At 36.0% G+C, this 12,645-nt stretch overlaps 1 protein-coding gene across 1 annotated transcript; it reads left to right on the plus strand.

The window, feature by feature from the left end:
• Nucleotides 1–1,484: 1,484 nt before the first annotated feature.
• Nucleotides 1,485–2,706, plus strand: LOC137807896 (uncharacterized mitochondrial protein AtMg00810-like). Its single transcript, XM_068608744.1, has 3 exons — nt 1,485–1,719; nt 1,879–2,124; nt 2,702–2,706. The coding sequence occupies exons 1-3, from the start codon at nt 1,485–1,487 to the stop codon at nt 2,704–2,706; spliced, it is 486 nt and encodes a 161-aa protein (XP_068464845.1).
• The last annotated feature ends 9,939 nt before the right edge of the window (nt 2,707–12,645 follow it).

Here is a 12,645-nt window from a genome sequence, read left to right on the forward strand (position 1 = left end):
ACTTGAATTTAAAGACAAGAAAGTAAAGGTACTTGAATTTAAAGACAAGAAATTAAAGGTGCTTGAATGTAAAGAAATTGTAAAGTGTCGAATCAACTCAAGAAAATTAAGCATAAGAACCTAAGCTCTGATAACCACATGATGTGAGTTGATTTTAAGAGTTTTCATTTAGGTGACACTTTAGTTTTAGGATTGAGATTTTTAGGCAATTATGAGTGAAAACCTAAGGAAAATCCCCACTGGACATTAACTTAACCAAGTGGTTAAGTAGATGTGAGGGTTCATTTCACAAAGACAAAAGGAAAAATATAATTATAAGATGACAATGATGACAAGAAAAGGTGCGGAATTTAAGCATGGAAAACAAGAATAAAAGGAAATAGCCGAATAGACATAAGAACACCAATCAATAACATATTTATGAATTGAAATGGAATGACAATGTAATGGAAAGATGAAGGAGTAAGGAAGCTTATGAGAATGGAGTTGAAAAGATGAGCACGCCACTTGGAGGATGAAATGACTCCAAGATAAGTGTTGGAAGCCGCCACTTGAGAACTCTCAAATTCTCACAAGATAACACTAAAGACTAAGAGGAACAAGCCTCACTAGCATCACACACAAATTGTGCAGAGTAACTTTTCTTCTATTAAATTCAACTTAGAAATACAATGAGGGAGACCTCCTATTTATAAGAAGAGGAGCCTCGAAGAACAAGAAGGGAGAGGGGTAGGAATGTCCATGAAAGGGGGCAACCTAGGGTTGGACTTTTGGTCAATGTCGCCCCTTCCATAGCCTTCTAGAAGCTAGGTTTCCTTCCTTCCCTAATGGACTTCTCATAGGCGCAATTTTATAACTTCACCTTCTATTTATGCTATATGGACCTACTCTTTCTTATTCTACTATTTGGACCCCTCAAGTAAGCCCAAATTATTTACAACATATTCTAATCATTAAGAAGACCAATAGGAAGAACTTTAGATTCTCTGGTCTTTGTCCAATTCTCCCTCTGGTGAGGTCTCCACTTTGAGATGACTTCTCATTTTGTAAATTAGCATCCTTGGGTATCTCCTTGTTGGCTTGGTTTGCATCACTTACTAGCATTTTGTTGTATGAATGGATTCAAGTTATTTCAGATGGACGTGAAAAGCGCTTTTCTAAATGGAATTGTGAATGAAGAAATTTGTGTATCACAACCACCTAGGTTTGAAGATCACCTACATCCTAATCGTGTATACAAGTTGAAGAAAGCCTTGTATGGCCTTAAGTAAGCACCAAGGCAGTGGTATGAAAGGTTAAGTTGTTTTCTTTTATCTCATCAATATGAAAGAGGGAAGATTGACAAAACCCTTTTCATTAAAAAATCTGATTATGCTGTAATCTTAGTTCAAATATATGTAGATGACATTATCTTTAGCTCTTCTAATGATAAATTGTGTGAAAAATTTGTAAAAGCTATGCATGGAGAATTTGAGATGTCAATGATGGGGGAGCTTTCCTTCTTTCTTGGGCTACAGATCAAGCAATCCAAAGAAGGCATCTTCTTGTGTCAATCCAAGTACTGTAATGACTTTCTCAAAAAGTTTGATATGGAGAGCTGTAAAACTGCAACAACACCTATGTCTACAAACTGTTACTTAAGTGCTAATGAAGCTAGAACAGCAGTGGACCAAACTAAATACAGGGGGTTGATTGGTTTCTTACTATATCTTACTGCAAGTAGACCAGATATTATGTTTGTTGTTTGCCTTTGTGCAAGGTTCCAATCCAGTCCAAGGGAATCTCATCTTAAAGTTGCCAAGAGAATTCTAAAATATGTTAAATGAACAACATTCGTGGGTTTATGGTATCCTTCACAGTCTCCTATTCATTTGGTAGGATACTCTGATTCTGATTTTGCAAGATGTAAATGGGATAGAAAGAGCACAAGTGGGACATGCCATCTACTTGGTTCAAGCCTTATATCATGGCACAGCAAAAAGCTAGCTTGTGTAGCCTTGTCAACTGCTGAAGCTGAGTATATAGCTACAAGGAGCTGTTGTGCACAGATCTTATGGATTAAGCAACAGATGGAGGACTTTGGGTTGAAAGTCAACAAATTTCCTTTATTCTCTGACAACACAAGTGCAATAAATCTCACAAAAAATCAAGTTCAACACTCCAGAACCTAACATATTGAGGTTCGACATCACTTCATTCGTGATCATGTCAGTAATGGTGACTATGAGATTCAATTTGTTGCCACTAAAGAAAAACTTGCAGACATCTTCACAAAACCCTTATCCAAAGACAAGTTTTATTCATTGAGAAGTGAATTGGGTATAATTAATCTACAAGCCTTATCTTGAATTTATGCTATTTTTTTAATCCTTCTTTTATTCTATTTGTGAGCACAAATAGGGGGAGAAATGAGCTTTGGGTTGTAATGTTCCTATATTTGCATATGTTTGCATTTGTTTTACTTTGAACATCGCTTTAACTGGTTTTTAACTTGTTATAAACTCTGATACATATTTTAATCGTTTATTCCTGCGAAATAACTTATTGTTTTTCTGATGGTGCACCTATGCATGTTTGACTGGTTTCTCACATTGATTTGGTTTATGTTCCTTTTGAAAATCACCTAGTGGAAACTAGTTTGTGGTGCCTGATTAAACTGGAATAGATTATCCTGTATTTCTATTTTTTCTTGTGAATGCAGGTTAAGCAAGATTCTAAACAAAACATTCCAAAAACCATCCCAAGGATTTGTCTTCATCAAATAGAGGGAGATTGTAGAACATGAAAGCTTTGATGAACCAAATATGTGATGAAGGGTTGATGGTTTGCAACTTTGATTGAAGCTTAGTTCTAGTGTTTAGAATTCTTGTAAAGATCATTCTTAATCCTATGCACAAGCTGAATCAATCTGTTTAAAAAGAGAAAAATCTTTTTCTAGGCAAAGAGAAAAACAACCGGTTGAATTCACGATATAATCAGTTGTTTTACACTTAACTTATTTGAAGGTTTTCAAAACTGTTTTTGACTTGGTTGACTAACTGTCAAAACCAATTCAACCGGTTAAAAAGACATTTCAACCGGTTGATTGTCACATTGATTAACAGCTTCTCAAAAGCCTGTTAAATATGTTTTCAGTTGAATTAAAACTGATTTGGCTCATGATAACTGCCTAAAACGGCTAGATTTAATAGCTATAAATATGATTTCTCTTTGTATTAAAAAAAACACAGAAAGTGAGATTGAAAACGTTTTTGAGAAGAGATTTGATTCAAATTTTTGCAAGATTGCCTAAAGGCTGTGCATTGGTTCAAGAACTGATCTTAGAAGCTCCGTGATTCCTAAAATACCAGGTGTAATCTGTTCCTTTTTTATTCTTGTAATTTTTACTTTTCTATACTTGTAAAATTTGTAAACTTGTAAGGTCATAGGGTGTTCTGACTGAGGTTGTGTGAAAGGCAAACAGGGTGAGTGTTCTCGGGTTATCAAGATCACCTCTCTGTGGCTTTGAGTGTGTGTAATCTGTGATTGATTGCTAGTGGAAAACCAGTGGCTGTTCTGGGGACTGGATGTAGCTTAGAGGTTGAGTGAACCGGTATAAATTGATGGTGTAATCTCTATCTCTCTCTCACTCATTATCAACTGTTTGATTTGATTTTGTTATTTCCGCTGCCATAAACTACCAGTTAAAACAAAGTTTCAACCGATTGATTTTCTGCATACAATTTCAATTACTTTGTTTGATTGGCTTCCTTGATTACTCTTTCTATGATTGTTGTTAAAACTTCATTCTTATCCAACCTTTACGAAAATCTTTTGACAAACAATTCCCCCCCTCTTGTTTAGGTCATTAAATCTAACATAAGGATAAGGAAGATGTTAGGCCAAATTCCTTGGGGTTTCACTAGGCTTTAAGAGCATGTAGCAAAGAGAGATTGGGAGAGAATGTGCTGAAAATTCATAAACACAAATCATTAACATCCAAATATGAATTTACAATGCATGAGCCACTTGTTTATAAGCTCTGAAGATGTAGTAGGTGATGTGAGTTGATTTTAAAATTGCACAATTTAAATGATTTTACTTAGATTATGATTTTTAATTTAACAAGATATGGTGAGACTCAGTGAAGATTGTCACTAGAAACAAACTTAACAAAGTGGTTAAGTAAGTGTGAAGGTTCTCTTAAAAAAAGATAAAGAAAAACACAATTGCTATGATGATAATGATTAACACGAAAATAATAACAAGGTAAGGAAAAGATAAATGGCGGAACACAAATAATAGAAATATCCAAAGAAAAGAAGAATAATAGCGGAATGGAAAAGTGGGGAGGTGGAGAAGTGGGGGTGAATCACGCCACTTGGGGGAGGGAGCTCCAAGATGAGTGAGGGAGGAGTCACCACTTCAAGCAATCTCTGCTCAAGATAAGACTCAAAGAGAATTGGAAAAAGCATTCAAGAAATCACTCTGACAGAGTTTCTCTAATCAAAATTCAATGTCATTACAAGAGGCAAGACATTCTATTTATAGATATGAGTGCCTTAGAGAGCAAGAGTGAAAGAGAAGGCAACACATGCAAGGATCATTCTAGAAACTAGGTCTAGCATCACTATGCCGCACATATGGAGGAGCTTTTACAATCTATGTAAAAAAATGAGGCATATAGGGAAGGATAGGCGACACATGCATATCTTCTAGAAACTAGGTTTTCTAGAGCCCTTAAGCTAGCTTATTTCTTCTAATTAGGATAAGGGGAACCCAATTTATTACATTTTAATCTTCTATTAAAAATACTAGAAGGAATAACAATTGACACTCTGGCCCATGTACGGGTCTTATGCTCTTCGCTAAGTATATGATGGCTTAAGAAGTGAAGATGGTCCTCCATCACAATAATTTTTTATAGCACAAATTTGTGAAGTTCATCTAAAATGAGTTCTGCCACATCTACCACTATTTGCCTCATTATGTAGTGGAGTAATTGTGCTTTGTCAAAATTAGCATTAAAGAAATGTGTGCTAGAGATTATGTTGGCAAGGAGGAATGTACCCCATATTTAAGTTAAAGTCTTCATACTTTGTCTCATGATCTTTTGGGGTCTTCCAATTCTTCCCAGTCCAAAAGTTTTTTCAGTTATGCATAATTGTTCAACTACCCTTGTTAGAAAAGATGGCTTTAAACTAGAGGGGGGGGGGGTGAATAGTTTAAAAGGGTTTTCGCAAACTTTTCAAAAACTAGAATGAATTTATCTTAGAAACCAATTGATTCAGCAATTCAGTTAGCCAAAACAGCAAGCAAAAACTGTAGTTCCAGAAAAACAATCGGTTGTTTATACCAGCAAACAACAAATAAACTGAATTTAAAGAGTTAGAGATAGAGAGATTGTACACAGTTTTTTATACTGGTTCACTCCAAACCAGAGCTACATCCAGTCTTCTCAGAAACCCTGAGGATATCCACTAAGCAACCACACCTTGATCACTTACACAACAACCAAGAGAATGACCTTGAACACCTCAAGAAACACACTCTCCTTGACCAACACTAAGATTGCTGATCTTGAACACCTCAAGAACACACAGCCAATCTCAGCAAACACAGAAACAAATTGTTCAACAGAGTACAAAGATTACACTTGTTACAGATGAATATATGAAATCAATACAAGTAGAATCCTATTCCAGCACCATGATCAATCACAAACTCTTAGCAATCTCAACTCTTTGAAAAACACTTTAGAAAAACTTTGTCAAAAAGATTCTTAATTCTCAAATCTGTTTTTCTTAATATATTCAAAGATGTAGTCTGTTATCAAATCTTAACAAACTCTTAAATTGCATTAAAAGATTGTTCAAAGCACTTAATGACTGGAGCGTATACAGTTAAAGCATTTAAAGCTCAGTCAAACACAAAACAGTTTTTCTGTTATGATTCCAAAACAAACAATCGGTTGTTTCCTCGAATCAATCGGTTGTTTTGGTACTTAACAGTTTCAACCATTCAAAAACAGTTTTCAATCTTTCTCAAAACACCTAAGTATAAACAATCGGTTGTTTCGACAAAACAATCGGTTGTTTCAACTTAGTTTGAAAAACATTTTACTTTCATAAAGATTGAGATGCTAATTGCTTGAGATTTAATCAAAGGGTGGATTACAACATATAAACTACCCCGGAACAAAGCTTTAAACCAGCACAGCAACATCAAGCAAAGCAGAGGCTTCAACATCCTTCAAAGGATTTGGATTCTTCAAAACATTGAACACCACTTGGTTCAACAACCCTTTCCAGGGATAAGTCTTTCTTGATTTTCATAAAATCTTTAGACTCTTCCTCTGTCAAACTTAATCCAGTCTGGAGATACTATTTATGGCCTTTTTATCATATTGGATTCTCATCCTTGTCACCCAAGAACAATTTCCCTAGTGAATTCCTCATATTCTCTAGGAATTAGTTCTACCATTCTCTCAAGTAAAATAGTTTTGGTTTCTAATTCAACAAACATCTATTGCTTATTTCTTATAAAAAAAATCTAGTTTTGTGCAACCTATCCACCTGAGTAGACTAAATGCCAGATCCACTCCTAGGCGTATGCTCTAAAGATTATTCAGTCCTAGATGATGATGCTATTCATTTTCACTTTTTAAATTGAGGGATGGTATGTGTGGCTTTTCTTTGACGCCTCATTTTTGCACTACCTGAATCAAATTATATATATGCACATATAAATGTATGTGACAACATTTGATGGAGTTTTCCATGCTCCTTCCATAAATTCGTTTGTTTTGGATGATTGAAGAAGTCATGGCAGTGGAAGAATTGAATAGAAATGGATAAGAATGAATGGGTTTGGGCATGAGAATTGGAGAATGGTGCTAGGAAAGAGGTTGATGGAGATCAAGCCCAAGAGAACATGGAGGCCACTCATCAAGCTCAAGAAGAGGTGGAGGCACAAATGGAGGATGCCCATGGAGGTCAAAGTCCACCTCAAAGGATTACAAGAAGCATGTTCAAAGCCTTGGGAGCAAGAGGACATTTATTTTCTCTTTTTGTAGTGTCTTTAGTTGAAGGTGCTTAGAGGGAAACCTTAGAAACCTCTTTTGTTATAGCATCTTTTAGGTTTTAAATAGGACCTTTAGGGGGGTGTATTAGTAGATAGGTGTAGGTGTAGTTTTTGGGAGGTGTCATAGTAGAAAAAGGTCACACCTCCCATGTGACTTGTTTTTGGTGGGAATTTCAAATGAGTTTATTTGAAATTTCCCACCTATTTTTCAGCACCTTAGGCTATAAATAGAGGTGCTTCCTTTGTAAAATTCAGATTTGAATTTTATCTAAAGAAACTATACTCAAAATTGGAGTGAGCATTTGGAGAGCTTTGAGCTTCTTCTCTAGTCTTATCTTGAAGGACCATGGTTTCCTCAAGTGGCGGCTTCCACACTCATCTAGGAGCATCCATTCTTCTAGTGGCGTGATCATCCAACCATTCCTCCATCTTCATGAGCATTCTCTTCTCCTTCCTTTCTTCTTCTTCAATTTGTTCTTATTGCCTTGAGTTTTGAGTTGTTTTTGTTTCGGTTCCTTTAATTTTCCAGCACCTATTTTCTGTTTAGTTTTTAAATTCTGTTCGGTTCTTTTGTTTTGAAGTTCAATTCTGTTCGGTTTGTTCTTTTCCTTCTCCTTTGTTGATTCAATTTGACAATATTTGGTTCATCCAAATGAGTTTGGGATTTGGTACTTGTTTTGGTGAGTTCTTGATCTTAGAACTATGATCCAACTTCTAAGAAAGTGCCTCTACATTTTCCAGCTCAAGGTGATTCCTCAAAGTGTCAAGAATCTTGTTCTATGTGGCTATTGGAATCACATCATGTGGTATCATGAGTCTTAGGTTCATTCTTGTTTAATTGTTGAGTTGTGTGCACTTTATTTCAAGAGCTCTTTTTAATTTCTTGCAATTTAAGTTTCTGTTTTAGAATTTTAATTGAGTATTCTTGCTGTTTTTCTTTTGCTCCAAGTGTTTGTGGAAAGGTTTATGGCACTCATAATTCTTATGAGTATGGTTGCTCTTTTGGAATGGCATTATCCTTCCTAGAGTTTACCTTAAGCTTCCTTCCACTTGTTACAATTTGTGTTGTGTCTTTTAATTTTTGAATCTTGTTAAGTTTTGTCTTAGTCATGTTATTCCATATATGTCATTACTTCTAGTAGTACTTTTATTGTTTTGATTGTTTCTTGCTTTGGTGTCATATATTTTTCTGAATTGATGTTGATCCTTTGAGCATTTTCTTTTTAGCATTGAGTTCATACTTGTATTCTAGACCTATACAAGTTCCAATACATCATTTTCTATTATGTCTTTGCTAGTTCATCATCCTGTTTTTTTATTCCTATTAGGATTCCTCTGTTTCTGAAAAAGTGCTTACTGTTTTTCCTTATTGCAATTGATTTACGTACTGTAAAATTCTGAAATTCTGGATTTGAGATATTGAAAGTGTTAGAAAAGAATAGAAAAAAGAATCATTCAAAAATATGAAGTACACAAAAAATGATAAATAAAATAAAAAAAGTGTACATTCCTGCCGAAAAAAATACGGTAATCTGGCAGTGATTTTAAAAAATTTATTTCTCTCAATTGGCTTACTGTTTTTAATTGATTCCAGTGCCATTTTTGAGTTAACATCTTGAAGTTTCTGTGGTATAAATTTCATAATCCAGTTCGCTCTACAACGTTCCAGTTAAATCAGTGAATATCAAACACAGTTTGCATTAAAAAAAAATTTCCAGTAGCTAAATTTTTTTTGTTTTCTTCATCTACTCTAGTGCTTTTCCTTAGGTATTCTTTTGTGTGCCTACTTTTCTCATTGAGTTCTTTATTTTCTTGATTGTCTTTCATTCTTACTCTTTGAGTTTGTCTTACACATAGTTTTCCTTTTGCAATTACCTTTCCTTGCTTATACCTTTTCTTGTTTGTCTTTATTGTTTCATTGGTTTTGTGGTGGTTTGCTCTTAAGATTGGTGTGCTTGCTTTGACATATTTCATTTGAGGATTCCAAGGCCTCAAGATCAGATTGGTGCAAGAACATTATTTCTTTGAGAGTGATATCTTTTCAGCCTTAAATTCACTTCGGCAGTTTCAATTGGAAAGCTCACTGTTTTTGCTAATTTTTAACTTGTTTGCTGTTTTGTGTGTTTGCTGTTTTTTAATTACAAATGGCTGGATCTTCAAGTGATGCATCCTCCAAGCAGAATTCTCCTTCCAAAGCTTCAATTCTTGGTGAATTACATGAAGCTCAAAGAACAATTAGAAGGTTGGAAGAGAAATTGCAAAAGATGGAGGTCAAACAAACTAGACCATCTCCTTCTATCCATGATGGACATCATTCTCATAGACCATCTTCAAGAGCTTCTTCAAATGATGTTGGCCGTGAAGATGAGCATAGGAGAAGGAGACCTCCACCCCAAGTCCATGGACAAAGACATCATCACCAAGGGGAAAGAATTCACTACGGCAATGGCTTCTACCATGATGCAAAGTCCAAGCTTCCTTCGGTCAAACTACCTTGTTTTAATGGTTCTAGTGATCCAAATGTGTATTTAGATTGGGAGGCTAAGTGTGAACAAATTTTTGAGATCCATGAGATCCAAGATGAGCATAAGCTCAAGCTAGCCACCCTAGAGTTTAGTGATTATGCCATGAAATGGTGGCATGGGATTGTAAAGGACATTATCTATCACAAGGGTCCTCCCGTGGACTCTTGGAACTCTTTAAAGGATCATATGCACGCTAGGTTTGTGCCCCCACATTTTAGGAAAGACCTCATGTTGAGACTCCAACGGTTTCAACAAGGCACGCTAAATGTGGATGAATATTATAAGGAGCTTGAGACGCTTGTGCTTAAAATTGAATTAGAAGAAAGTGAAGAAGCCATGGTTGCTAGGTTTGTGAGTGGTCTTAGGAAGGATATCCAAGACATTGTTGAGTTACAAGAGTATTCATCATTGGGCTCTTTAGTTCATCTTGCAATGAAGGTGGAAGCCCAACTTGCTAAGAAAAACTCTTTTAAAAATGCTTCCAATAATGGATACTACTCCAAGTCTTGGAGAAACAAAACTTCTTTTTCAAAACATCCTTCCAAAGATTCTTCTTTCAAACCCAAGGAATCTAAGCCATCAACATCTAGACCTAAGTCTCCCACTAGAACATCTAACACTAAATGCTTTAAATGTATGGGTTATGGTCATATTGCTGCAAATTGTCCTTCAAAACGAAGTATGTACATACATGAGGGCATTGTAGTTAGTGAGCATGATTCGGATTCTTCAAAGCATTCATTGCATTCTCATGCATCTAGTGAGGAAGAGAGTGAATGTCCACTTGAAGGGGACTTGTTAGTTGTGAGAAGACTTCTTGGACAAGTTTCACAACCTTTTGATGAAAGTCAAAGGGAAAATATTTTCCATACAAGATGTCTTATTCAAAACAACATTTGTTCCTTGATAGTGGATGGGGGTAGTTGTGCAAATGTGGCTAGTACAAGAGTAGTAGATAAGCTTGGATTGCCTACTATCTCTCATACAAAGCCCTACAAATTACAATGGCTTAGTGAAGTAGGAGAAATAATTGTTAATAAACAAGTCCTCATCCATTTCTCCATTGGAAAATACAAAGATGAGGTATTATGTGATGTTGTGCCCATGGAAGCCACTCATGTTCTTTTGGGAAGGCCTTGGCAATTTGATAGAAAAGTTTTACATGATGGCTTTACCAACAAATTATCTTTTGAATTCCATGGTCACAAGGTTACTTTAAAATCTCTCTCTCCAAGAGAAGTCCATGAGGACCAAGTTATCATGAAGAAAAAGAGGGAGAGTGAAAAAGATAAAAAAGATAAAAAAGATAAGAGTTCTAAGCCTACACTCCTTGTGTCTAGGCGTGACATTGAAAGGGAAATAGTGGCTCATCATCCTCTTTTTTTAGCCATCCCTAGAACTCTTAGCATAGAAACACTTGTTGATAGTCCTCATTGCTTGGAAAATTTGGTAGAAGAGTTCAAAGATGTGTTTCAAGATCCTCCAAATGGCCTTCCACCTTTGAGAGGGATTGAGCACCAAATTGATTTGATACCGGGCTCTTCTTTACCAAATCGTCCCGCATATAGGACCAATCCAAGTGAAACCAAGGAAATTCGCCAACAAGTTGAGGCTTTGATTGAAAAAGGGTGGGTGCAAGATAGCATGAGTCCTTGTGCTATGCCTATCATCTTAGTGCCAAAAAAGGATGGCACATGGCGAATGTGTTCGGATTGTAGGGCCATAAATAACATAACCATTAAGTATAGGCATCCCATACCTAGATTAGATGATTTGTTGGATGAATTACATGGTTCAAAAATCTTTTCAAAGATTGATCTTAAAAGCGGCTACAATCAAATCCGTATCAAACCGGGTGATGAATGGAAGACGGCTTTTAAGACCAACTTTGGTTTATATGAGTGGTTAGTTATGCCTTTTGGTTTAACTAATGCACCAAGTACCTTCATGCGCCTCATGCATCATGTTCTTAGACCTTTCATTGGTAAGTTTGTTGTGGTTTACTTTGATGACATTCTCATTTATAGCTTATCTTTGAATGACCATAGGTTGCATGTTAGGCAAGTTTTGGAAACCCTTAGGAAGGAACATTTGTATGCTAACCTTGCTAAATGTATGTTTGCTCTTGATCATATAGAATTCCTAGGGTTTGTTGTGAGTTGTAAAGGGGTCCATGTGGACAAAACCAAGGTGGTGGCCATTCAAAAGTGGCCTACACCGAAATCTTTGAATGAGGTCCGAAGTTTTCATGGGCTTGCTTCTTTCTATAGAAGATTTGTCCCAAACTTTGGTACCATTGCCGCACCACTCAATGACATAGTGAAAAAGGATGTGGTCTTTCATTGGGGAGAAGCACAACAAAATGCTTTTGATACTTTGAAAGAAAAATTGACTAATGCTCCCATCTTGGCCCTTCCTAATTTCACTAAGACATTTGAGATTGAGTGTGATGCTTCAAGCATAGGTATTGGGGCTGTTCTCCTTCAAGAGGGCCACCCCATAGCCTATTTTAGTGAGAAATTGAAGGGAAGTCATCTCAACTATTCCACCTATGATAAGGAATTATATGCACTTGTTAGGGCTTTGTTTACTTGGCAACACTATCTTTTTCCCAAAGAGTTTGTGATACATAGTGATCATGAATCTCTTAAATATTTGAAAAGCCAAAACAAACTTAACAAGAGGCATGCTAAGTGGGTGGAATTCATTGAGCAATTTCCTTATGTGATCAAACACAAGCAAGGCAAAATAAATATTGTGGCGGATGCTCTTTCTAGAAGATACACCTTGCTAAATCTTTTAACCTTTCAATATCTTGGTTTTGATCACATTAAGGAACTTTATCATGATGACCTTGATTTTTCTCTCCTCTATCAAGAGTGTCTTAAGGGAGGACACAAAGATTTTTTTATTCAAGATGGCTTTCTTTTTAAAGGAAAACGTCTTTGTGTTCCCCAATGCTCTATTAGATTATCTCTTGTTAGAGAAGCTCATGAGGGGGGCTTAATGGGACATTTTGGGGTTGCTAAAACTTTGGATGTGTTGCATGAACATTTCT

The sequence above is a fragment of the Phaseolus vulgaris genome, chromosome 11 (genome assembly GCF_000499845.2).
Source record: "Phaseolus vulgaris cultivar G19833 chromosome 11, P. vulgaris v2.0, whole genome shotgun sequence".
Lineage (NCBI taxonomy): Eukaryota > Viridiplantae > Streptophyta > Magnoliopsida > Fabales > Fabaceae > Phaseolus > Phaseolus vulgaris.

Bases quoted from the DNA above. Each gene is read 5' to 3' on its own strand.
- LOC137807896 (XM_068608744.1), top strand. From the start codon at position 1,485: ATGGGGGAGCTTTCCTTCTTTCTTGGGCTACAGATCAAGCAATCCAAA. The intron at 1,720-1,878 runs GTAGACCAGATA...TTCATTTGGTAG, and splicing joins CTTACTATATCTTACTGCAA to GATACTCTGATTCTGATTTT.